Genomic DNA, 25,854 nt, shown 5'->3' on the forward strand with positions numbered 1-25,854 from the left:
ATTTAATCTTTTTTATTGTATCTATCTGCATCTCGATTTTATTCCATCCTTTGCTGATCATCATATCTGTGCTCTTGCTGGCGTACATGATCAGTGCTTGATCCATCTGGTTTTCAAATTACTCTGCCCCCTTCTGATCTTCATATAATTTGCGCACTTCCTGTTGTACAACATTATCACCAAATCCAATCATTTCTGCAATGTATTCCATCCCTTGCCAATCTTCAAATTTGGGCTCTCGCTGCGACACATGATTAGTACCTGATCTAGGATTTGGTTCCCCAATATATTCCATTCCCTGACGATCTTCATATTCGCGCTCTTGCTTCCACACATGATTTGTGCCTGATTTAGGATCTGCTTCTCGAATGTACTCCATCCCTTGCTGATCTTCAAATTTGCGCCATACATTATTAGTACCTGATCTAGGATCTGGTTCTCGAATATATTCCCTTCCTTGCTGAACTTCATATTCGTGCTCCTGCTGACGGACAACATTAGTACCTGATCTAGGAATTGCTTCTCGAATGTATTCCATCCCTTGTCTATCTCCAATTCCCTGGTCTTGCTGACGGACAACATTAGTACCTGATCTCTCTGCTTGTCGCATGTACTCCATCCCTTGTCGATCTCCAAATCCCTGGCCTTGCTGACGGACAACATTAGTACCTGATCTCACTGCTTGTCTCATGTACTCCATCCCTTGTCGATCTGAAAATCCCTGGTCTTGCTGAAGTACAATATTAGTACCTGATCTCTCTGCTTGTCTCATGTACTCCATCCCTTGTCGATCTCCAAATCCCTGGTCTTGCTGACGGACAACATTAGTACCTGATCTCTCTGCTTGTCGTATGTACTCCATCCCTTGCAGATCCTCAAATCGGTGCTCTTGCTGACTGACAATCATAGTACTACCCGCTCTATCCACGTCTCGAATTTTATCTCTCCCTTGCAAACCATCAGGAGAAATATCTGATGCTGATTTTCCCTCAATATATTCAACCCCTTGCTTAATAAACTCCATCCCTTTCTGAATACTCTCCATCTCATGACGCATTTCAGCATACATCAACAGACCTGACCGTATTCTCCCTCGAATATATTCAATCCCTTTCCGATTATACTTCATCCCTTGCCGAAAACACTCAATCCCATAATGCAGTCCTGCATACTCCATGCTTTTTCTTGCCTTTTCTTCAAGAATCTCCATTTCTTTCTGCATGATCTCCATCCATTGTTGAAGACTCTCCATCTGCTGCGGCACTATTGTTCTTCCTTGAATATATGTGATCTCTCGCTGACTAAACTGCATCCCTTGCTTAATAGAAAGCATTGCCAACTGCAGATCAGTATCCATAACTGATCTTTTTCTATAATTCGATAAGAAAATTGATGGAGCGAACTTTAATGGTGTGTGTTTAATAGACAGCTTGCTATTTCTGTGTGTAAAATCTTACTGTCATCTTCTTTGACTTTGTCATTAATGTCAATGTGCTGTACTTTCGATGGCTACCTACAGGATCATTCAAGTTGACTTTCTATTTCCATTAGATGCTTAATGTAAGTTGAATAATTAGTTGCAGTAGCGAGTTTGCGTTAGTTGTAATGTACTTGTTTATATCATTTCTAAAGATCATATCACCCCGTGGCCTCATATTGAGAAGAAAAGATCATCCTTTCCGTATCACTCTCTCAAAATCTCAAGGTGTTATGAGTCTCTCGCATGCTTAGAGCTTTGATAAAATGTTATGTAACCAATTCTCCCAATACCTCGAGATGCTAGGAAGGCTTACGAGGATCATATAGTATTAACAAATGGGTACAGTATTTCTCTATATATTCATCCTATTTAATAAATGGTTCAAGTTTCAGCTGTGATTCAGATTGAAATTGCAAGTACACACGGGTTGTGAATTATTGGAGTGCATGTAACACTGTAAGTTTCATAAGCAAGAAATTGGCTAGTCTCTGGTAACTAGTAAGAAAATTAAGTAATCGTATTCGATATAAGAGCAAAAATAGAATGAAACATTTTCTCACAGAAAATAATATAAATTTATATCTGACTAATAATAGTCAGATTACAAACTATTCTGACAAGGCTCTACTGATCTTTCAATTGCTTCCCATTTCTAGTTGAGTATCTTGTTCTTCCTTGAATATACTGCTTAGTACTTGCTGCGATACACGATTGATACCTCATCTTCTTTATCTTCTTGGCTCTCGGATATACTCCGTCCCTTGGCAATCTTCGAATTTGAGCTCTTGCTACCGTACAGGTTAAGTACCAGCTCTTATTGATCTTTTTAGTTCTCGAATATATTCCCTCCCTTGTCGTTCATCAAGTCCCCCTTCCTGCTTCTGTACTGGATTAGTATTCGTATCTGATTTTTTTGCTCTTTTTGGTTCTCAAATATATTCCATTCCTTGTCGATCTTGAAATTCACCATCTTGTTGTGGTCATTGTTATCAAGTCGACGACTAGTCGACAAGTCGTTTTATAGAAAAAGTCAACCAACGACTTATTTAGTCTGGCGACTTATTTCAACATATCAGTGTCTCCCTAATCTTTGTATCATTTCAACTTCACATTATTATTTCCTTCTTATCACTACTTTTTGGCTTCAGGCTATGTAATATTTGTATCATTTTCAACATATAAGTATATCCCTAATTTTTGTATCATTTCAACTTCACATTATTATTTCTTTCTTATCACTACTTTCTGGCTTCAATTTATATGTGAACTAACAATCTGCTACGTCGTATACATCTCCCTGTTGCTTATTATCTTTTACTTTTTATTCAAACTATAAACTAATGTATGTTCAACTATATTTTGTATATTAAATCTAGTAATAATATGTATAAGAATTACTTGTCGACTTTTTACGACTACTTAGGGGACTTGTCGACTAGTCAATAGTCGACAAGTCGTTTTATAGAAAAAGTCAACCAACGACTTATTTAGTCTGGCGACTTATTTCAACAAATCAGTGTCTCCCTAATCTTTGTATCATTTCAACTTCACATTATTATTTCCTTCCTATCACTACTTTTTGGCTTCAGGCTATGTAATATTTGTATCATTTTCAACATATAAGTATATCCCTAATTTTTGTATCATTTCAACTTCACATTATTATTTCTTTCTTATCACTACTTTCTGGCTTCAATTTATATGTGAACTAACAATCTGCTACGTCGTATACATCTCCCCGTTGCTTATTATCTTTTACTTTTGATTCAAACTATAAACTAATGTATGTTCAACTATATTTTGTATATTAAATCTAGTAATAATATGTATAAGAATTACTTGTCGACTTTTTACGATTAGTCGGGCGACTTGTCGACTAGTCAATTCCAAGGTATCCGGGCGCCGAGGCTCGACTTGGCGCCGTAATAAGCTTGGTTGTGGTACCGGTTTACTATTCGATTTTTTTGATCTGTCCGGTTCTCGTATATATTCCATTCCTTTCCGTTCTTCAAATCTAGGTACAAGATTAGCACGTTTATGTGATCGTTTTGATCTTTTTGGTTCTCAAACATACTCCATCCCCTGTCTATCTTTGTGCTCTTTCTGCGGTACTGATCTTCTTGATCTATCCGGTTCTCGAATGTATTCATTTCCTTGTCGTTCTTCGAATCTAGGCTCTTGTAGGCTGTAGCTGCACAGGATTAGTACGTTTACGTGATCGTTTTGATCTTTTTGGTTCTCGAACACACTCCATTCCCCGTCTATCTTCGTACTACGATCTTTTTGGTTCTCGAACACACTCCATTCCCCGTCTATCTTCGTACTCTTTCTGCGGTACAGGATTAGTCCCTGATCTTGATCTATTTGGTTCTCGAATGTACTCATTTCCTTGCTGTTCTTCAAATCCGCGCTCTTCCCCTTGTACAGCTTTAGAAGCTAGTCTTCTTGGTCTTCTTGGTTCTCGAACATATTCCTTCCCTTGTGGTTCTTCAAATACATTAGTCTTGTGACCATTTTGATCTTCTTTTTTCTTCATTTCCTTGTTCACTCATACCGGATCTTGTTCAACACTTTGATAGCAAGATCGATCAAGATCTCAGAAATTGTAACATATTAGTATGGCGCGCGTTTTGCTTAATGGTAAAGATCGTGAGGTTTTCGTTGACTTTGTTAAGCTCTCAAACCAAGTTAACATGCTAAATATGATTGCGATCATTAGTTTTAGACTTAGTTTTGAGGATTTATGTTGATAATAATTTTACAGGGGATTTAACAGATGTCAGAGAAAATGTTATATATATACCCAGAATGCAAACAATAAAAGAGCACATAAATTTATCCTGCATGCTTGTCAATAGGATGAACAATGACATCCAAGTAAAAACAACAGGGCTGTATATAATCCAAAATTCATTATACTTCTTCCAAATCTCTAATCACTAACATTCAAATACTCAAAAATCCTCAAAAAAAAAAAAAAGGAACTTAAAAGGAGGGTTACATTTTGACATTTGCTGACCACTCCAGAACTTATCTAAATCTAACGGTGCAGGCAAGCCATTCTGCATCAAAAAATTATTTGACCGCAGCAATATTACCTTTCACCAAATGAATATTCATAATACAATTCTATGTTAACTTGAAAATGTGCATACATAAGAACAGTTACACAAGTTCATTACTCACTAAGTGACTTTATCAAACCATAAAATTAATCCAAAAACCAAGCAACTCAATAACTCGAGAAATAGCAAGCAAAATTGTGTCAGGCAGACATACGTCGATTTACACAGTTTCACCCAACAAAGTACTACACTTTTATAGAGAAATTGATCATATGCCAGCACAAGAAAATCAGCAAACTACCAACTCTAGCTAAAGAACAATACCAAAAATCAATCTATAGTTAAAAGTTGAAACATTGCATTGCATATAATGTCAAATAAAGGATTTTTGCCCACCAAATAATCTCCGATACAATACAATTCATTTTAACTAAAATTCTTCAAAAACAAAACATAGATCTACAATTGCGAGATACAGATCAATCTAGGTTACAAAAACCTATCCAAACTGCTCCAAAAAATTTCCGACGCAACATATGGCATTCTCGAACAATATTCAGTAATTAACTAAATCATCTAATAAAATGCACGTGAAATCAGATCCAATTCAACTCGTATAACTTGAAATTGACCTAAATTGACCTTTTTAGACGCGCGTGACCACAGCAGGAGCCGCCGCCGCAGCAGCAGACGACGCAGCGCCTCCGAGGAACGACAAGAATCCGGAGTTCACCTGTTCCTGATCATCCAAAAACAAATCCTCCGGCACTCTAAACGCGCCGTGCGCGCACACAATCGCCAGTCCAACCAACACCGCCGTTATAATCACCGATCCAACGCTCGTCAGGAACACCACAACGATTGTACTCACTATGAGTATACCTAGGGTTTCGCGATCGGAGAAAGTACGGCCGAGCACCACCACCGGCTGATCCGCCGGCCTAAAAAGGTACAAAAACAGCCACGCGCCGAGGAGAGAGACGAGAACGATGAGAGAGAACGGATGAGAGAGGAGAGAGAAAGCGAGTATGACCGCGACTACGGTGAGATAGTTGACGCGGAAGTACGAGAAGTTCTTGCGGACGCGCGAGGCGGCGTCGGTGATGGAGTCAGGCCGCGAGAGAGAGGAGCGGTCGATGAGCTCGTACCAGGGGCGGCGTTGAGTGAAGGCGCGTCGGACGGAGGAGGAGAGGCGCGTGACAAAGGCGCGTAAGGCGGGGGTGGTGAGTGGGGTTTGGGAGTCTGGATTGGAGATTGGGAGAGGGGTTTGCTGGGATGCCATGTCGTGGCCTGTGGGAGAGTGGAGTGTAGACAAGTTAGCGTGTTTTGTGTTGATGTATGTATACACAGTGTAATAGTTTTGGAAGGTATATATTCCCTCCTTTGTTTTATTAAATGTGATCGCTTGAAATATTATTGACCGGTGAATTAAGTTTATTTTAAATTTTAGTTTTTCCAATAATTCTTATATTATAAATAGATAGCAAAAATTATATATATTTATATTATATTGTTTATAATAATTATGGAGTTGGCATGTTTTAAATAATACGGAGTAGGCAAACATGGAGCACTTTAATTATTTATCAATTAGCAAAAATATATAGGTAATTGTTAACGGAGGATTTTGGTTAACAAGAATTTTATGATTTTGAGAATTTAGGGTTTACGAAAAAAGAGCGGTTGAGCTTGAAAGATGTGTCTTGTGTATCAGATCTCATATCCCAATATGCCTGCGTACCTATGTTTTTTATAAAATCAAGCCCACGCAGTTCTGTTCTGTTAGAATTGAGCCTGTCTCGAAAGATTTTAAGGATAATGCTGAATTAATTTATTTTAATTTGATATAATTTTCGAGTTGTGATATTCTTCCGGATTTAAAAGATATCGTTTGGAGATATCTTTTGTGATAGTTGATTCTTTCCCCGTTTGAGCGAGGATAATTACTTGTGGCCAAGTAATTAATTAATAATCTGAATCAATAAACAAATTAGGGGATAATTAGAGAAAATAGGCTATGCTAAAATATGAGAGCATCTCCAATGGTGTTGGCTAAAAGTGGTTGGCTAAATTGGACCAGTAAGACATTATGTAAAATTCGTTGAAGCTGTAATCCCTTTTGTTTCGATGGTACTGGCTATATTGGTTGGATATATTTCAAAAATAGTAAGTTATTATTCTTTCAAGTTGTTATAAATAGAATGAATATTATCATATGGTAATATATAATACGAAATCTTGCAACAAATATTGCTACACGCCTGTAGTGGTTGGCCAAATATATTGGTTGGATATATTTTTAGACAAGGGTTATATGTGGTCGGAGTGAAGCAAATTTCACACATTATCTATAATTTTTATTTATGGTATGATTTAATGAATTTTAGCTAAAGGTTTTGATGGATTGGAGACATAACAGTAATCATACTTGATAAGCAACATGTTAAACCAATATATTTTTACTGTATAATTTACCTAATCATAATTATAAATAATTTTATAAAAATACATATCGTTCTCTTTAATAAAATTTTATATTATCAATATAACTAATGATAATCATTTCATTTATCACACTTGGTGATGCCTCTGAAACCATAGAGTCCACGTAAAAATGGACGGAAAGTAGTCGACCAGTGCCCAAAGGGTTATTCTGCTCTGAATTTAACTAGCTGAAAGATATATAGGCCCAGAAAAGTTGTCTATAGGCCCAGAGGACAAAAAGAGGCTTCTTTCTTACCATGCATAATTTTGGAATAATAATCTGCCTGTTCTGTCTCTTAAAAATAAGTGTTATTCATCTTTTACACGCATTTTAAGAATTTTAAGATAGTAAAAATTGTATTTTTAAATATTATTTTTCAGATTTCATATATTTCAAATAAAGTTATAGATGTCAAATTTTAATTTGAACTATTACATGTAAATATGTCTTTTTATTCCTCAAATTACTTGTAAAAAATCAAAACTGTTAATGTGCGTGCACGACTGAACACTAGATTAGGTTGACTGAACACTAGATTATGTTTTTCTATCAAATATATTTGGTTATTTTTTTTATTGATTATTTCTTGTAATTTATTATATTTTTATTTATTATAATATTAATATTTATTTGAAACAATTATGATATAAATATTAGATTAATAAATTTCTTTGAAATATGATATGATTTCTATATATATAATTAAGTGATGTAGAAATGTGATTATAAGAATTATATTGATATTTCTAGTCGGTTTTGGGAAATATTCTCTTACTACTTAGAAATTTTTATAAAATTTTCAGATTTTAATTCAAATCCGAATCGAACCGAAAATCGACGGTCTGGGTTTTGTTTTTAATCTTAGATTTTAATTTGGTCCGGTTTTGATTATGAAGAAAAAATTCAATTCGAATTTATTTTTTGTCAAAATCGAATTATAACGACTACAATAGCTGAATATGATTTGAAGATTCGTTTCGTAAACTAGTGAGAACATGGTTTTAAAATATTTGGTCCTAGAGTTGAACATGTTGGGTAAGAAATAAAGGTTTACACAACTTGCCTCTTGCGACATAGCAATGCCATGTTACTATGTAACTAGTCAACTGTTTTTCATTCGTTAACAAGATGTAATCACCAACTGCTTTCACTCCCATAAATTGGTAACGTACAGCTTTGATTTCCAGAGTACACAGTACTTGATAGTATAATAATATCATTCCAACTACTGTAAGAAGAATCGTGTGGAGTAACAAACATGCTTATCTGTTCATATTATTATCCCAGTTGACCTGGAGAATTCGAAGTCGTCGAAGACTCTGCATAATGTTAATTGACAGTGTAGCTTCTTCAAAATGCATATAAAGCAAGTTGTTTCAGTTGTTTCATCTCTTAGCATCCGTCCTTACATCTAATTTGAGTGCCTCAGCGACTTTTAAGTAGAGGTAATTTTCTTTAATCTTTCGAGAACTGGTCACTTAACATGTCGTGACTTGATTGCGTGACTACATTGATATGTTTTGGTGATTGATGATCAGGAGGAGAAATGGCTGGAACTGGAACAGGTGGTTCAGCATTTTTACGGCATGAGCACTCTATTGATATAATTACCCCGCCGCATCCACCTCTGCCGATCACTCCTTCTCCACCGCATCATCCTCGTTCTGCACCTAAGTTCCCTTCAGATATTTATCTTTCTGGTTAGCCTTTTTCATTGTCATTACACGTACGTGTTTTTGTGTTTATATATATATGTTTACAGTATCGCAATTCATTTACCTCAATGTGCTAGGAGTGCTACTTTTGGGTGCCCATATTTGGGGCATAGGGGCTTGATCATATTATATTTTAACATTCACCCAATTTTTAAGTATCACTTTAGCTTTGTGTCCATATTTAAATATAAGAATATTGAGGTTGCGGGGAGTAGAACCCAGTCTCCCGTGAGCTCAGTTGTGATACCATGTTAAGTGACCAATTCTCCCAAAATCTAAAGGTGTTAGGGAGGACTTATCAGGATCGTATTATATTCTTAACACAAACAATCCCATACGTATGAGTCTTTTAGGACGCCCAAGAACAAGAGGTTAAAATGCACACAAATAATTAATGGAGCTATAAATCTTCTTGACCATATTGTTCTTCATTTTTATCAGAGGATTGAAAGAGTTGACTACATTTTCCTACACCTAACTTTCTTTTCTCTTGTGGAAAACCGAGGATGAACATGAGAAGACATAAAATTAATAATAATGACCTCATAAAGTATGCTGGAGGTAGTTTGATTTAATTGATTTGGTGCAAGTAAATTTTTAGGTACCAAATGATGTCAATATTGTCTACTCTATTCTCTCTTTTTTTCCTTCTTCATTCTTCGATTTAAAAAATATTTATTCTTCAAATAATGAGACTACGATGTTGTGCACTAAGCTTTTATCTTTGAACTTTGTAGAGGATGAAAGGAAAAATTACCTAGCTATATGTTTGCCCCTCTATGAAGCCGCACTTAAAGGTGACTGGCAAACTGCACAAAAAATCATAAGCAAATGTCCAAAAGTGATTAATGTGAGCATTACCAAGAATTATGAAACTGTTCTTCACATTGTCTCGTCAACAAAGCATGCTCACTTTGTGGAAGAGCTGTTAAAGTTAATGAAACCTGAGGACTTGGATCTTCAAAACAAAAACCGGAATACAGCTCTCTGTTTAGCAGCAGCAGCTGGAACAGTAAAAATTGTTGAGATGATGGTGGAGGTGGAGCCTAACCTTCTCATGATACGCGGAAACAATAATATGTCACCACTCTTGATGGCAGCTTTGTTTGGACACAAAGAGATGGTGTCATATCTTTACTCTCGGACTGATAACATGACAGGCGGTGATTGGACTGATACGGATAGAATAATGCTACTAAATGCTTGCATCAGTGCAAAACTATATGGTAAGCTTTCTCCTGGTAGCAACATACTGACTAATAAAAGCAAGTTATTTATTAATCTTATATGTTTCCTATGTCATTTTGGAAAGAATAAGTGTGATTACTTTTCATTATCCCTTTTTATCTTCGATGCCAAATTAAATGATGCAAAACAGATGCACTGAGATCACAAGGGTTCACAAGAACTGACAGAATATAGTTAGCTTCTAATTATTGACGCCAGAACCTACAAAAAACCTAGTTTTGTCATATCTTATAGGTCTAATTGTATTGCAATAATTGATGATCAACAATTTGTAATATGGAAGACAACAGAACCCTTGTCTGGGAATAAGACCTGTTGAATTAGAAATATGCAGGACAAAAAGCCTTGTTTTTTCAGTATAGATATTGAGCTTGACATTTAGCGAAGTTCAAATATCCTGATGCCGTGTACCTGGATTCTGAAGTATCCCAGTTTAAGATCTTGATCATAAAACCACTTATTACTATAACTTCGGCCTCAGAATTTATCACGCTTTTCTGTTTCAGCGAATGACTTGTACTGTCTTGCTATATATTTACTGATTTGATTTACGCTGTAGTTCCATTTAAGTTGTTATAACAGTTTGTTAATTTTTGAAGATGTGGCATTAAAATTATTGGACAAACACAAGAAAAAGCTGGCATTGGCAACTGACAAGAATGCACTCCATATATTGGCTAGAAATCCATCAGAATTTGCTGGAATACGGCAGCCTGTTTATTGGAGACTACTTAATAAAAGTAAGTTTGATGCATATAATAGTTTTTTATATAAATAAAAAGGTTTAAGAAATCAAGAAGAAACCAACTTTCTAAAAGGAAAAACTGAACTCGCTTTAGGTTCTCTATGATGTCTACGATGTTTATTAATATCACTCGATTAATATATTTTTACAGTAATTCCTGGACCAAGAATAGGACCTGGTGAGAAGAAATGTCAAGCACTTGAAATAGTCAAGGTAATTTGGGGAGAGATTGTTCAACAGAAGGATGATGACATATGGGACATAATCAGAGGCCCTCAAGAGATTGTAAGAGTTGAAGAAAAAGACCAACCTAATGCTAGGTATGTTGAGAAAAAAGTACATCAGTCCCGGCTTCTGTTTGTCGCTGCTTCATTGGGCAACACTGAATTTTTGATCGAGCTTCTTCGATTGTGTCCTGAGCTGATATGGAAAATAGATGACTATGAACGGACAATTTTCCACGTGGCAGTTTTACATCGTCAGGAGAGTGTCTACAATCTGTTATACGAGATAGGATCAATTAAGGACCTTGTAACTACTTTTAGGGACACAGGTGGCAACAATATACTGCACTTGGCTGCTATGATGCCAGAACAAAATCGACTCCATATTGTGTCGGGAGTAGCTCTTCAAATGCAGCGGGAACTACTATGGTTCAAGGTACTGTCCCTTCTTTAGAACTTACCTCTAAGAAGAAAAACTTTCTTTTCTACCAACTAAGAAGAGTACCTTTTTTATATATTCTTTGGGGCAACGGCCAATTACAGACATTTAAATAGTCATGTACACATGTCTCCACAGAGGCATGAACCGTTACCTCTCATTACCATGAATAAGAGGGGCACCCCGTAGGAAGTCTAGCAGATCTGCCCTCCAATTTTCTCAAACTTACATGCTATTCCTATATGTTAAATCTTACCCTTCCGTAACAAGTTGATATGAAATTCTTTTAGGAAGTAGAAGCTATGGTGCATCCTTCTTTAAGAGGAATGAAGAACAATAAGGGAAAAACTCCCGAAGCTTTATTCAGTGCTCAGCATGCAGATTTGATGGAAAAAGGGGAAACCTGGATGAAGGATACAGCATCTCAGTGCATGGTTGTTGCTGCCCTCATAGCTACAATTATGTTTGCAGCAGCTTTTACTTTACCTGGTGGTAGCAATCAGGATAGTGGGCATCCAATATTCAAAAAAAGAAGTGCCTTTATGGTGTTTGTAATAACAGACGCCATATCATTGTTCAGCTCCTCAGCTTCGATACTTATGTTCTTGGCCATTCTCACAGCACGTTATGCAGAAGGAGATTTCTTGAGATCTTTACCTATAAAGTTGATGATTGGGCTCCTGGCACTTTTTATTTCAATTACTACGATGATGATTGCCTTCAGTGCGAGCTTCTTCCTAGTTTACACAAAAGGTATGAAATGGGTACCTTATCTGATCTCCGGATTGGCTGGAGTGCCTGTTATTCTATTTGCTAGACTTCAGTACCGTCTACTTTTTGATGTGGTTCGGACAACATTCAGTTCCAGGTTTCTGTTCAAGCCTAGGAAACATATGCTTTACTAAAGCATTCCATTTTTATTTATGTTCATTATTTGATATGTTGTGACAGTTTATCTTCTGCTCAAAATGTACTCTGGTCCCACTTCATATTTCAGGAATGTGAGCTCATATATTTTTTGTTGAACTCAACACACGAATACAAGTTCCATTCTTTTTCAATCTGTAAGGTGCTGACAAAGGGAAATAAAAGATGTTTTTGTTGGTTCTAGCATTAGTAGAATGTGTAATCCACATTGAATTTAACAGTTTACACTTTGCAGTCAGCACTACCTAACACTTGATGCTTTTTGGTCCTTGTCATGAATCTGTATATCCTACATAACAAACATACTATGGTAGTATGGAGTTTTGAAGTGCCATTCTGATTTGTGCACAAAGCCCCCTGTTGTGTCTAATGCCTCGCTGGCTTCAGTTCCTAGGAATCAATCAGCGACAAAATACTCTAATCTAATAACCATTATATGCCATCATCCAACTGGTTAGAACTGCTGCACAATCTTAACTCTGCATTTTATTTGAAAATTTGTCCCAACTCATCACAGGAAGAGTAGCTTATATGTAAAATGTGTGTGAATTCTGAATAAAAATAACAAATCAAGTAACGCCTGTAGCACAGGTGTGGATCAGTGGATGGGTGATGTAGCTGGTTAAGGTAACCTGTCCTTGTTTAGGAACTATGCAGATCATACTGTAATTAGTCAACTGCATGTTTTCATCAGATGATTGGCTTTCCCAAACCCCAGCTGTCGAGTAGTACATATATAATAACATTTTTACAACAACTCCAAGTATAATTGAGAATTGAATAACTAATTATCCAGTCACACATGCTTATCTGTTGTATTACAGTAATCATAGCCGATGTGGACAAGTTAAGGTCATGAAAAGTCTGCTGCTGAATGTTCAGTGACAACGTAAGACTCATCGCCTTCAATATAAAGAAAGCAGGGTGTTTCATCTCATTCTTGCTTACAAACAATCTATGCTTGTTTAGTGAAGGTGTATCAGCAGATTATGAGTGAAGGTAAGCTCCTTGAACTAACACTCCCATATTGACTCAGCTCTTTAATTTATCTTACTCTGCGCCTTTTATCTACTAATCTGTCTTGCTTGCAATGTTGAAACAGAAGGAGTAATGGCAGGGACAAGTACTCCGAAATCATCTGCTGACATTGAACTACAGCCACATCACTCTATTGACATCACAACAGCTCAACCAAATTTTCCTTCATCTATATATGTTTCTGGTATGTAGTCATGTTATTATACAAATCAAACTAATCGAACCTATGATTTAACGGTGCAGATGTAGGTCATGTATAAGAATTTTTCCAACATAATAATCACATCAAATTCTATAAACAAATGTAACTCTAATGCATTTAGCAAAAAAATAAAATAGATAACTATAGTAGAATACATATCAAAATTCTATAAACTGCATGATAAGCTCTGATGTAGAACTTATATTACTTAATTTCTTGATTGGCCTCCACAAAAGTCTCTGCTTCTATCTGTGGAAGCCAGGAATCTGATCCAGATAATAATATAACCATAAGAAGTTGTACCTGTGGACTGGTAGTTTATTTTGTGTCATATGAAGAAGTTTTAAGGCACCAATATGATGTCGATGACCGTTCATTTTGTTATTATAAAACAGAAGGCTCAACTCAAAAGCAAAAGGAGGTAGATAGTTAAAAATAAGAAGATTTGAAATATCAGTACCAAGCTCTTATGCTTGTATTTTACACAGATAGAGAAAAGTACCAAACCATCTGTTTGCCGCTCTATGAAGCTGCACTCAAAGGTGATTGGCATGCTGCTCAAGGAATCATAGGCAAATATCCACAGGTGATAAATGTGAGCATTACTATGTATCATGATACTGCTCTTCACATTGCATCATCGACGAAACACACTCACTTTGTAGAAGAGCTAGTGAAGTTAATGCAAGCGGAGGACCTGGAACTTCAAAACTCTTACTTGAATACAGCGCTCTGTTTAGCAGCAGCAGCTGGAACTGTTAAAATTGCAGAGATATTGGTAAAAAAGAACCCAAACCTTCTCACAAAGCGGGGAGCCAACAATATGTCACCACTCTCCTTGGCGGCTTTGTTTAGACACAATGGCATGGTTTCATGTCTTTATTCTAAAAGTAATAATATGACGGATGATGAGTGGACTGGCACGGACAGAGTAATGCTACTGCAGGCTTGTATCAGTGCAAATCTTTATGGTAAGCTTTCTTTAGGTAGGAACATATTATCAATTATAAAAAATCTAGTTATTTCATGTGTTATTAGCTTTCTTTACGTTCTAAATCTAAGTAAATTATATATGCATTTTGTTTTGGTAGATATATTTAGCGGTGTTAAAATAATGCACGCAGACTTGATTGCAAGGAATTTGTTAACACATTTAAATCTAGCCCTTTATGTGATGCCAGCATCTACCTAAATGAAAAGAAAGACACAAGTTTTCTTTATGTGATAACTGTAATGTTATTGCAATTATTTTATGGTCAATAATCTACAAAATCAAACAAGACAAATTGTCTGAACATTACACCGGTGAATTTTAAGGTTTTGTTTACTGTAAATTGTTTTTACAAAATTATGTCATAGGGGATTCATCAGCACTGCATGGTCTCAGAGTATATATGTCAATCTGTGGCTTTAGATCCAGGGTGATACTTAGCTGATACTTATTTTGCATTACTGATATTGTGCTTGACATTCAGAAAATTTCAAACATCTTGATGCAACACATCATGATTCTTAAGTATCTTACAATTAATTTAGTTGCTCCGTACCAGTTTCATAGTTAAGAGCTGAATCAAACTACTAATAAGGATTTATAAATTCAGTCTAAAATTTCTTATTCTTCCTATTTCATTGAAGGTCTTGGACTAGTAGATTCTTATGGTTGGCTTGTCATGCTATAAACATTAGCTTCACTTAATCTGTTACAGCTTTTCATCAATTTTGTAGATATTGCACTGAAATTATTGCACCATCACAAGAAAGAACTGGCTTTGGCAACTGACAAGAATGCACTACACGTTTTGGCCAGAAATCCATCAGTATTGGAGGAAACAACGCAGGCTTTTTTTTGGAGACTATTTAATCCTTGTAAGTTATCCACTGATAAATTTTTTTGAGACGCCTGCAATATTCTTAATAATTAAAAGATAGAAAAATTCAGGGGAGAGAAACACTTATCTTGTCTGAAAGAGAAAGAAGTGAAGCGATTCAGTGTCCTCTATGGTGTGTGTAACATATATATAGTTCATTTCAATAATATTCTTTTCTCACAGTACTTTTTGGACCAAAAATAAGTTCTGATCATAAGAAGAAATGTCAAGCACTTGATATACTCCGCATTATATGGAGGGAGGTTGCTAAACTGGAGCATGATGACATGTTGAACATAATCAGAGTCCCTTCAGAAACAGGAGATAAATGTCAACTTCTGTTTGTTGCTGCTGCATTGGGCAACACTAGATTTTTAGTCGAGCTTCTTCGGTTGTCTCCTGAGTTGTTATGGAAGAAAGACAACAATGAGCATACAATTTTCCACGTTGCAGTTTTACATCGCCAGGAGAATGTCTACAATCTCATATACGAGATAGGCTCAGGTAAGGACATTATAACTTCTTCCAGGGACTCAGATGGCAACAGTATACTACACTTGGCCGCCATGAAGCCAGAACAAAGTCGACTCCATGCTGTCTCAGGGGTAGCTCTTCAAATGCAAAGGGAATTACTCTGGTTCAAGGTAATTAAAGATTTATTCCTCAAAACATAAACCTACAAAGAGTACTTTCACTTGGAAATATCTCTATACTCCCTCTGTCCCAATCATTTCTTTACGGTTTCCTTTTTGGGATATTCCATCCAATTCTTTACTTTTCAAAACTTATAAAAATAGTCAATGGTCCCACAACTCTCCCACTTTTCCTCCCTTTTCACACTACTTTTACTCTACTATCTCTCTCCGTGCCCAAATCAACGTAAAGAATTGGCTGGGCCGGAGGGAGTAATTTTTATAGCTCAAATTTTGTGACAAATTACAATGATATTTTTCTATCAGGAAATTGAAACTGTTGTGCATCCTTCTTTAAGAGAAATGAAGAACAAACAAGGAAAAACACCGCAAGATTTATTCACTGAGCAGCACGCGGAACTGATGGAAAAAGGGGAAACCTGGATGAAGGACACAGCAGCTCAGTGCATGGTTGTTGCAGCCCTTATAGCCACAATGACATTTGCTGCAGCTTTCACTCTACCAGGTGGTACCAATGGCGACAATGGGCAGCCAATATTCAAAGACAGAAGCGCCTTCATAGTATTCATAATAACAGATGCTGTGTCCTTGTTCAGCTCCTCAGCCTCCATTCTCATGTTCCTGGCCATTCTCACAGCACGTTACGCGGAAAACGATTTCTTAGTGTCTTTGCCTCTGAAACTAATGATCGGGCTCCTAACACTTTTCATCTCGATTGCCACAATGATGATAGTTTTCAGTGCAAGCTTCTTCTTGGCTTATACAAAAGGTGTGAAATGGGTTCCTTATCTCATCAGTTTTCTTGCTGGTCTGCCTGTTGTTATGTTTGCTGCTCTGCTGTATCCCCTCTTCTTTTCTGTGGTTCGTTCAACTTACGGTTCCAGGCATCTCTTCAAACCTACAAAACACGTACTATACTAAAGACTTCCTCAGTTTGGCACGGTTAATTATAATTTAGATCACTTATTCATTTTAATATATCAAATATATTATCGATAAATTTTTAAACAAGTGGTAACCAAGTGGTATATTCAAATAAAAAAGTGATCTATTCGATAATAAGATAATACTAATTTTAAACTCGTGCGTGCGATTATAGTATAGATGTTTTGTCACAGGTTCATGTGCTGGTAGAATTACTGTAACTAGTTTTTAGGTGCACGGGATTGTTAATATTTGTTTTTGAACTTTTAATGTTTAATTCAATTTAAAAATGTTAATCACTCTTGTCTATTAATTCCTGATCATCCGATTTTTAATCAGCACTTCAGGGTATTATCATGCAAGCACTTCAGGGTGTTATCATGCAAACAAGAATATCGTGCTTGAGTTGAGGCTAAGATTTATACAATTTTTCCAATCATGTTTGAAATATAGTAGTTTGTATATATCGGTGAGATTAGTATGCTCCGATGAGGGCGGGGAGATATGACCTCGAAATTTGATAAAACATTTTTATAATACATTTTTATCTCGTCTCATCTTCGAAAAATCTCCGAATACCCGATTTGAGCGAGACGCGGATCGAATCGGGGTCGATGGGATACCCATCCCTGATAAAATCAATCAAATATCATTAATTAAAATCCTGAAAAAAAAATTGATCACAATTTTTGAATACCTGGCGATGTTCTTTTTTTATCTGTGATGCACAAGCGTGGGAGGATCGAAACAAAATACAAAAAATTATTGCCACACAAGCGCCACGTTAAGGCCACACCAACCACAAAATATTGAAATAATCCGAGCCAGATAAAAATAAGATTAGCCACGTCAGAAAATCTTTAATTTTATTTACACACAGTTTTTGGTACGTAAGTTTTACATTTTCTTATCTGAAACTGAAAGTCGATAATGAAACTACACACTCCCCGAGGACTCAGTTCTCTCCCACACTTGAATTTACAATTTTACCCTTCTCCTCATTATTCATGCACACAGCCTGAATGTAAATTCCGGCTACACTCGGACGGTGATTTTAAATTCATTTTGCCGACAAAACACCGCCGGATCATAAACTCCGATGATGTCAGCTCACTTGCGGCGAAGAAAACGAGGAAACACCGGCGGAATTTCATCTCCGCCGGTCAGATTAGTGATTCCGATGATGTTTCTGGTCATAACCGCCGGAGAGATTCAATTGCGAGACGGAGAGACGTGATTGTAGCGCCGTTGATTGCGATTGGAGCTAGTGTTTTGAAATCGGCCGTCGCGAGAGCTGACGAGAAGTCGCCGGAGAGTATTGCGACGGTGAAGAGTGCGGCGGAGACTCCGGCGGTGGTTTCTGTGGAGAAGAAGAAGGAGGAGGTGATAAATTCGAGGATTTACGATGCATCAGCGATTGGAGAGCCGATGGCGTTGGGCAAAGATAAGACGAAGGTTTGGGATAAGTTAATGAATGCGAGAATTGTGTATTTAGGTGAAGCGGAGCAAGTTCCGATACGTGATGATAAGGATTTGGAGCTGGAGATTGTGAAGACTTTGAGGAAGAAGTGTTTGGAGGCGGAGAGGTCGATTTCATTGGCTCTTGAGGCGTTTCCGTGTAATTTGCAGGAGCAATTGGATAAGTTTGTTGTCGGAAGGTGAAATTTCTTGACCGGAGATGATCATTATTTTTACTACATAGTTTATAGCTGTTTAATCATTTCGTTAGATTAATCTATGATGAGACAATAACCTTGATGCTTAGTACTGTATGTATGCCGCAGAATTAAAAGTTTACTATATAAATCATAAAAGATGTTGAAATTGGGCATCTACCTAGTTGAGCATTCAAATATAGCGGTTCTATGTTTATATATTAGAACTAAACCTTAGCATTGTAACACAAATTTACAATCAATGAATTTTAAGGGGAATTATTAGGCTGGAACAGACAGACGTGAGTGACTTCTGCACAATAGGCTGTAGATCTTATCCTTTTATAAATATATAGTCACGACTCGTGATTAGCATATGTATTTGTTAAGTATTTTTCAGTGTCATGAGAGAATATGATTAAACCCTAAGGCCGACTACGATTAGCACCATGTCAAATAATCCAAATCCAAATTTTATCTATTGTCCCAAAGCACACATTGTGATTTCATTAGAAGGGGTTCATCTGATTCTGAAATTTGACTGCTTGTTCAAGGTAACTGCTCTTTTGGAATTGTGATTTTCAGTGTCATGAGAGAATTTGATTAAACCCTAAGGTTGACTACACTTAGCAGCATGTCAAATAATCCAAATGCAAAAATTTTATCTATTGCCTCAAAGCACACATTTTGATTTATTCTGATTCTGAAATTACACTGCTTTTTCAAGGTAAGTCTTCTTCTGGAGTTCTGAATGAAGAGATAAATATTACATAATCACTGGAGAAACCATAATGTCTGACTTGTATTGCATAGCAGGATTACAGGAGAAACCTTAAAGTCTTTTGTACCGCATTGGCCACCTCAACGCTGGCAGGAATATGAGCCTCTTCTAAATTACGCCCGTGACAATCAAGTGGGCCTTGTTGCTTGTGGCACACCAATTGAGGTAATTGTACAAATTTATACAGTCAATGCTAAATTATTATTAAAGTTTTTTTTGGCACTGTACATTGCTTAAAGGAAAATGGGCGTTGTTTTAGTAACACACTCAAGGTGAATGTTTGTAGTGCTAGATTAGTTAGAACTGATCATTAATCAGGGGATAACTTATATATACATATTGCAGAACATAAGTGGTCTCCAAGGTCTCCAAAAAAATGTGGTCTCCATAGAACTTAACTCTCTCTCTCTCTCTCCGCATGCGCGCGCGGGGTTGTAATTATTGACTTTTTTTTTTTAATCTTTTCTTAAATCTGCTTACACCCTTTTCTGTCTCTTCATCTATTTCTTGGCCTTTATGAAACTGCCCTGCATCAAGTTCACTCATATCCTTTGAGGATGGTGTAGCCAGTATCACCTCTATTGTAATATACCCACTGTTCTAAAAAGCGCATTAAGCGGCCGTCTAAGCGGGCGCTTAAGCGGAATCGGAGTGTAAACGCTTTGATTTTCCATTAAGCGGGTGATTAAGCGTTTTCGAACATTAAGCGGCCTATTAAGCGGATTAAGCGGTCATTAAACGGATTAAGCGGTCAGAATAATGTTGACTTGCTAATTTTATATATTTTTTACATAAATATTTATTATAAATTTTATTAAAATTATAATAAATATTAAATATATCCTTTTTAATCAAAAACATTTTATGTTTAAATCCTTATTACTTAATTATATTATATTTTTAATTTTACATATAATATTATTATATATATAATTTTAAATATATATTATTAATCCGCTTAATCACCCGCTTAAAATTCCGCTTAAGCGTCCGCTTATCCGCTTAAGCGCTAGAAGGTCCCCTCACCGCTTAGGACCGATTTGCGCTTTTTACAACATTGAATATACCAAATGCTTTACTCCTTGAGATAAATAAAAACTTTTCTTAGATGATTTAATCTAATAAGTTTATTTTATCACTTTCATTTTATACTCTCCATAAGCTTTTTATGTACATGGTTAGATTTTCTTTAAACCATATAATTCTGCCATTAAATTTATTTATAATATCACTTGTTCACCTTTTATTAGGTTCTGAGGACTGTTCAAGCTGAAGGTATTCGTGGGCTGTCAAAGGCTGACCGCAAAAAATATGCCCCTCCAGCAGGTTCAGGATTTAGCTCTGGCTTTGCCTCCATCTCACGTCGTTCGTCTATGGATATAAATTCTTTTAATACAACTGGTACTTTTGGGCCAAGCTCATATCTATCTGCACAAGCCAAAGTTATCGAGGATTATACCATGTCTCAAAATATATTGCAAGCAGTTGCTGCTGGGGGAACTGCTGGTATGCTAGTAGTGGTGACAGGCGCAAATCATGTTATCTATGGATCAAGAGGATCTGGGCTGCCTGCAAGAATTTCAAAGAAGATGCAGAAGAATAAGCAAGTTGTTATACTACTTGATCCTGAGAGACAGTATATTCGGAGGGAGGGAGAAGTTCCTGTAGCTGATTTTTTGTGGTATTCTGCTGCCAGACCCTGCAGTAGAAATTGTTTTGACCGTGCTGAAATCGCTCGAGTGATGAATGCAGCTGGCATGAGGCGAGATGCCTTACCCCAGGTTTGTTGTCTTAGAGGTTGCTTAATTACATAGAGACATTTTTTTACTTCTGTTGATGAAAGTATGCTCATATACACAAATCCTCGTTAATGCAATAACTTTATGGTCAAAACTTATAGTATGTGATCTTGAACTATAACTAGGTTTATTAGGTTTCCTTTACATTCTTCAAGTTTTACAATGATGTTAATTTCTTTTGAGTCTATTCTATTAATGAATCTGTACCAGGACTAGACGTAGCTTTCAAATGGCAATGAACCATCAAATGAAACACAACTATATCAAATTCTGATATTGAAAAATACAAAAAGAGACCTACTTTACAAAGTTGTGCTAGGTCCAGTATATGATTATTGTAACGAACATTTTGACACGTTTATGCAGGCATACAGAACTTTTTGACACATTTATGCAAACTTGTGCTAGGTTCAATATATGATTATTGTAACGAACATTTTGACACGTTTATGCAGGCATACAGAACTTTTTGACACATTTATGCTGGCATAAATGAAGAGTAAATTTACCAGTCTCTGAACTTTTATGTAATGTACTTCTATTTCTAGGCTGGCTTGTTCTATTAATTAGGTGTACAGCTGCTGGAGGGTTGAGAGCTTTAAATAAGCACGTACACTGACACACACACACACACACACGATTAGTATGCAGGAAACTTAGTTAATATATATACAATCCATGTTACAAAAATTGTAATCCAAGATATGTGGTGATTTGGTTCTCATATAATAAGAAAAATTTCGAAGTTAAAAGGTTTTATGAAAACATCCTATGGCACACTTTTACAGTATAATATCGAGAATAATCAAGACTCTGGATTCTGGGAACATTTAACTTAGCTTCATTATATTAGGAAATTTTCTGGTGCTATTTTTCATTTAATTAGAAATTTCTACGGGACCAAAAAAGTGATTTGATCCTGGGAATTTGGTTTACTATATGCAATGATTGTCTATATTGTTATTACAGCAATTTCGAGGTATTAAATCAAGTAGGTTACATAAGATAATTTGACTGTTTAATTAGGTTTCCAAATAGCTTGTGTCTTTGTTTTTAAATTGACAAATCCTGTTTAATTAGGTTTCCAAGTAGCAAATTCTGTCTGTATTTTGATTTGATAATTCTTGATTATTAATAGATGTAATATGACATGCTTTCAGGATCTTCAGAGAGGACTTGATCTTGGGCTTGTATCTCCAGAAGTGCTGCAGAATTTTTTTGATCTGGAGCAATATCCTATGATTTCTGAACTTACTCATCGATTTCAGGTATGGTTGGTTTGTTGATGTTATGATTCGTTATCTAGGTAAGAATAGAACCTCCTCGGGGAATATAAGGTTTTCATCCCAGGCTAAACTGTCAAATTTCTTCTGATAACCATCCTTTTGCTTTTTATTTGATTTGATATTGAATTTAATATATAATACTAAATAATTTTGTATGTACTCAAGGCTGATCATTGCTTTCTTGTATCAGGGCTTCAGAGAAAGATTGTTGGCAGATCCCAAGTTCTTGACTAGACTTGCCATAGAAGAATCTATATCAATAACAACCACACTCTTAGCACAGTATGGAAAGCGTAAAGAAAATTTCTTTGAAGAAATTGATTATGTTATTACTGACACTACCAGGGGAATTGTGGTTGATTTCTTCACCGTATGGCTTCCTGCCCCTACATTATCGTTCCTTTCATATGCGGATGAAACTAATGTACCTGATAGCATGGAAGCACTGAAGGGCCTTCTTGGATCCATTCCTGATAATGCATTTCAAAAAAGTCTTGCTGGGCAGGATTGGAATTTGAGTCATAGAGTTGCTTCTGTCATCATTGGTGGCTTGAAGCTTGGCGGTGTTGGTGTTATATCTAGCATCGGAGCTGTGGCTGCCTCTAATATCTTGTATACAGTGCGCAAGTTTCTCAATCCGGCTCTTGCCAACATTCAAATGAACAAAAGATCACCTATCTTTAAATCAGCAGCAGTGTATGCAGCCTTCCTCGGAACATCAGCTAATCTCCGGTATCAGGTAGGGAGCTACTAGCTAGAACATTGTGCTCAACATGAGTTCCCATTATTACAGTGTTGCCTTGATTAAAACACCAATTCATTTAACGAAATAAAAAAGGAGAATGCTTTTGTTTTCCCCTTACATATAAAATTAAACATAGTGCCAATTATATTAGCACAGCTTCAATTTTTTGTTGGTGCTTCTGGGGGCAGGGTGTTATCTGATGGTCTTTCAACTATAAAAAAAAAAAAAGGGAACGATTAGGTTCATGGTTCATCAAATTTTTGTTATATCTCTTATACAAAGGTGAGAAAGAGAGCACTAGTTTCAATTTAAACTTCTTTTCACCTTGACAACTTCTGCCACTTTGTAGTCTCAACAAAAAGAATATTTTCCACTGCAAAAATCCTGTTCCAGTAATCTTCTTACTACTAATGCTGGTAATCTTAGAAAGTACTATTAGCTACTTTTAGTTATGATATATAATAATTATTATAATTCATAGTACTACTTAACTACTGCTATATTTACTTTTTCTGTTTTTGTTTACAATAAGCAGAAGGTATATGTTGCTATATATTAGAATACATTAATTCATGACTGAAGTTTGTATTAGGCATTTTTCACAGGTAATTGAAATTTTGTACTTGCCTTGATAAAATTTTTGTACTTGCCTTGATAAAAATTATTACACTGGTATTGCAGGTTATTGCCGGAATAGTGGAACATAGAATTTCGGATCAATTTTCTGATCAAGCATTGCTTGTAAATATGCTATCTTTTGTTACTCGAACTATCAACTCCTACTGGGGAACCCAGGTTAGATACATCGTATTACTAACAGTTCTTTTTTATCATGATTCATTGTTCTCAATATATATAGGTGATGGCACCTTGTTGATGTGGGTTTATTCTGTATGACTCTTTGAACTGCTGAGATGTCGAGAATAGAGACCATATTAGTTTGTTTACAGTAGGGGAGTGAGTCTCATATATGTGTATAATTATCTTATCTTCACGTTGTTTAGCTCATATAAATTTACTACTAATGAGATTAAGCAATCAAAATGTCTTCCATTTTTTGCAGCAATGGATTGATCTTGCCAGGGCTACTGGATTGCAAGCCAAAAAGAGTCAGCCAGCCTCTGATGAAGCTGTAAATACTGCTAACATCGCTGCACTGGGTTGCAACACTCCCGAAGATTCAAATATCGAAGATATCAACAGCACTGAGATGTGAGAACTCAACCCTATTTTCCAAATCTGTTATATGCAGGAGGGCTCCATATGATGAAATATTTATTTATATGTAAGCCTTACTCTCTTTCAACTAAATCATACTGTAATTCTTCAAAGTTTTAGTTAGATACGAAATAGGATTAGACTAAGCTGCTGAGGATAGAGAGTTATGTTTTTTTTCAGAGTTGCTCTGTTACCGGCAATGATTACATAGAACTCACACGCGGGAGATTTAAACAGCTTTTTCTATATGTTGAAGTTAACCACTTGTTTCTGTCTTTTACTATTGTACATTACTGTTATCTTCGCTTAAATGTTTTATAGACGAGCAACCTGTGTATGCAAAACCTTGACCTGAGCTGTTTTCCTAGTTTGTTCCATGACATTGCAATGTGTAAGGCTGTTAGCTTTAAGTAAAAAGGTATATACTGCATAAAAGCGGCTGGGTGTCGAGTTTATTTTGAATGTCACCTGCTGCCGTCGGGTGGACATAATTCGGTTATCAGCTAAAGGAGTATTTTTGGTGAGTGTGACAATTGATTAAATGTTGGAAGATGAGTTTTTCTACCACAGGTTTGCATCTAATCTATCTTTTAGTATGCGGTGGTTAAAAGAGAGTTTGGTCTTTCACGAAAGAGAGTTGGTTTTTGACAAAGTGATTTTTTTTTTTGTGACATACGTTTATTCATAGCATGCGTAGCACATGAACGTGAAAATAAAAAGGATTTTCTATGTGTGCCCAAGGGCACACAATAGTCCCTAACTCCAATAAAAATAGCTCCTTTTGATTGGTGGATGAATAATAAATGAAAATGGCCTCCCTGCATTCACATCAAATCCACCAATCAGAATAAGCCATTTTTATAGAATTTAGTGATGATTGTCACACAACTTATATGTCACTTCTTGCTTTTGAACCGAGTGTATGCCCCATTTTACTTGAGGGTGTTTTTTTTGTTTGGGTGCAAACCACATTGTACTTAATTTATTATTAGCTAATAAACAAACTATCGTAATACTTCTCCTGTCTGTGTCATACTCGTCTTTTCTTAACCACTGATCCAGTGCCTTTGTTTAATCCTCGCACGAAATTGAACTAATTTCACCTAAAATTCGGTATTATGCGTTGGTCCCTTCAAAACGAGACTGAGAGACTACCTGGAGATTTATGACTTTTAACACTTCTATGCTGTTGAATTATTTGTTTGGAAAATTATATATTATAAATTATTTATAAATTATTAAAATATAATAATAAAAATAAATTTGATCAATTATTTGTTTTGATGTTAAATTTGATTTTTATTGAGGGTAATTATATAATAAAATAATTCAAAAAATACATCCAACCAAATTGTGT

The 25,854-nt window shown here is 36.1% G+C and overlaps 4 protein-coding genes across 7 annotated transcripts; 3 read left to right on the plus strand and 1 right to left on the minus strand.

The window, feature by feature from the left end:
* Window positions 1-4,881: 4,881 nt before the first annotated feature.
* LOC108211071 (PRA1 family protein B3) lies at window positions 4,882-5,895 on the minus strand. Its single transcript, XM_017382562.2, has one exon. The coding sequence runs from the start codon at window positions 5,825-5,827 to the stop codon at window positions 5,192-5,194; it is 636 nt and encodes a 211-aa protein (XP_017238051.1). The 5' UTR covers window positions 5,828-5,895; the 3' UTR covers window positions 4,882-5,191.
* A 2,173-nt stretch (window positions 5,896-8,068) lies between these two features.
* On the plus strand, window positions 8,069-13,289 carry LOC108215240 (ankyrin repeat-containing protein ITN1-like). Of its 2 annotated transcripts, XM_017387649.2 has the most exons (7): window positions 8,121-8,475; window positions 8,569-8,730; window positions 9,483-9,971; window positions 10,593-10,733; window positions 10,890-11,398; window positions 11,692-12,154; window positions 13,153-13,289. In XM_017387649.2, exons 2-7 carry the CDS (start codon window positions 8,577-8,579, stop codon window positions 13,185-13,187), a joined length of 1,791 nt encoding a protein of 596 aa, XP_017243138.1. In that variant the 5' UTR covers window positions 8,121-8,475; window positions 8,569-8,576; the 3' UTR covers window positions 13,188-13,289. The 2 variants fall into 2 exon arrangements, with proteins under 2 accessions (XP_017243137.1, XP_017243138.1); XM_017387648.2 differs by lacking the exon at window positions 13,153-13,289 and having other exon boundaries at window positions 8,069-8,475; window positions 11,692-12,507.
* On the plus strand, window positions 13,188-17,100 carry LOC108215242 (ankyrin repeat-containing protein NPR4-like). 3 transcript variants are annotated; one of them, XM_064089487.1, is made up of 6 exons: window positions 13,188-13,327; window positions 13,431-13,550; window positions 14,057-14,554; window positions 15,294-15,434; window positions 15,620-16,080; window positions 16,396-17,100. In XM_064089487.1, the coding sequence occupies exons 1-6, from the start codon at window positions 13,318-13,320 to the stop codon at window positions 17,008-17,010; spliced, it is 1,845 nt and encodes a 614-aa protein (XP_063945557.1). In that variant the 5' UTR covers window positions 13,188-13,317; the 3' UTR covers window positions 17,011-17,100. The 3 variants fall into 3 exon arrangements, with proteins under 3 accessions (XP_063945557.1, XP_017243139.1, XP_063945559.1); XM_017387650.2 differs by having other exon boundaries at window positions 14,057-14,539; XM_064089489.1 differs by lacking the exons at window positions 13,188-13,327; window positions 13,431-13,550 and having other exon boundaries at window positions 14,057-14,154; window positions 14,234-14,554.
* Window positions 17,101-17,910: 810 nt separating this feature from the next.
* On the plus strand, window positions 17,911-24,772 carry LOC108214993 (protein RETICULATA-RELATED 5, chloroplastic). The gene is made up of 7 exons (XM_017387283.2): window positions 17,911-18,671; window positions 19,485-19,614; window positions 20,700-21,230; window positions 22,409-22,516; window positions 22,725-23,273; window positions 23,961-24,074; window positions 24,343-24,772. Exons 1-7 carry the CDS (start codon window positions 17,944-17,946, stop codon window positions 24,493-24,495), a joined length of 2,313 nt encoding a protein of 770 aa, XP_017242772.1. The 5' UTR covers window positions 17,911-17,943; the 3' UTR covers window positions 24,496-24,772.
* Window positions 24,773-25,854: the final 1,082 nt, after the last annotated feature.

The sequence above is a fragment of the Daucus carota genome, chromosome 3, assembly GCF_001625215.2.
Source record: "Daucus carota subsp. sativus chromosome 3, DH1 v3.0, whole genome shotgun sequence".
Classification (NCBI taxonomy): domain Eukaryota; kingdom Viridiplantae; phylum Streptophyta; class Magnoliopsida; order Apiales; family Apiaceae; genus Daucus; species Daucus carota.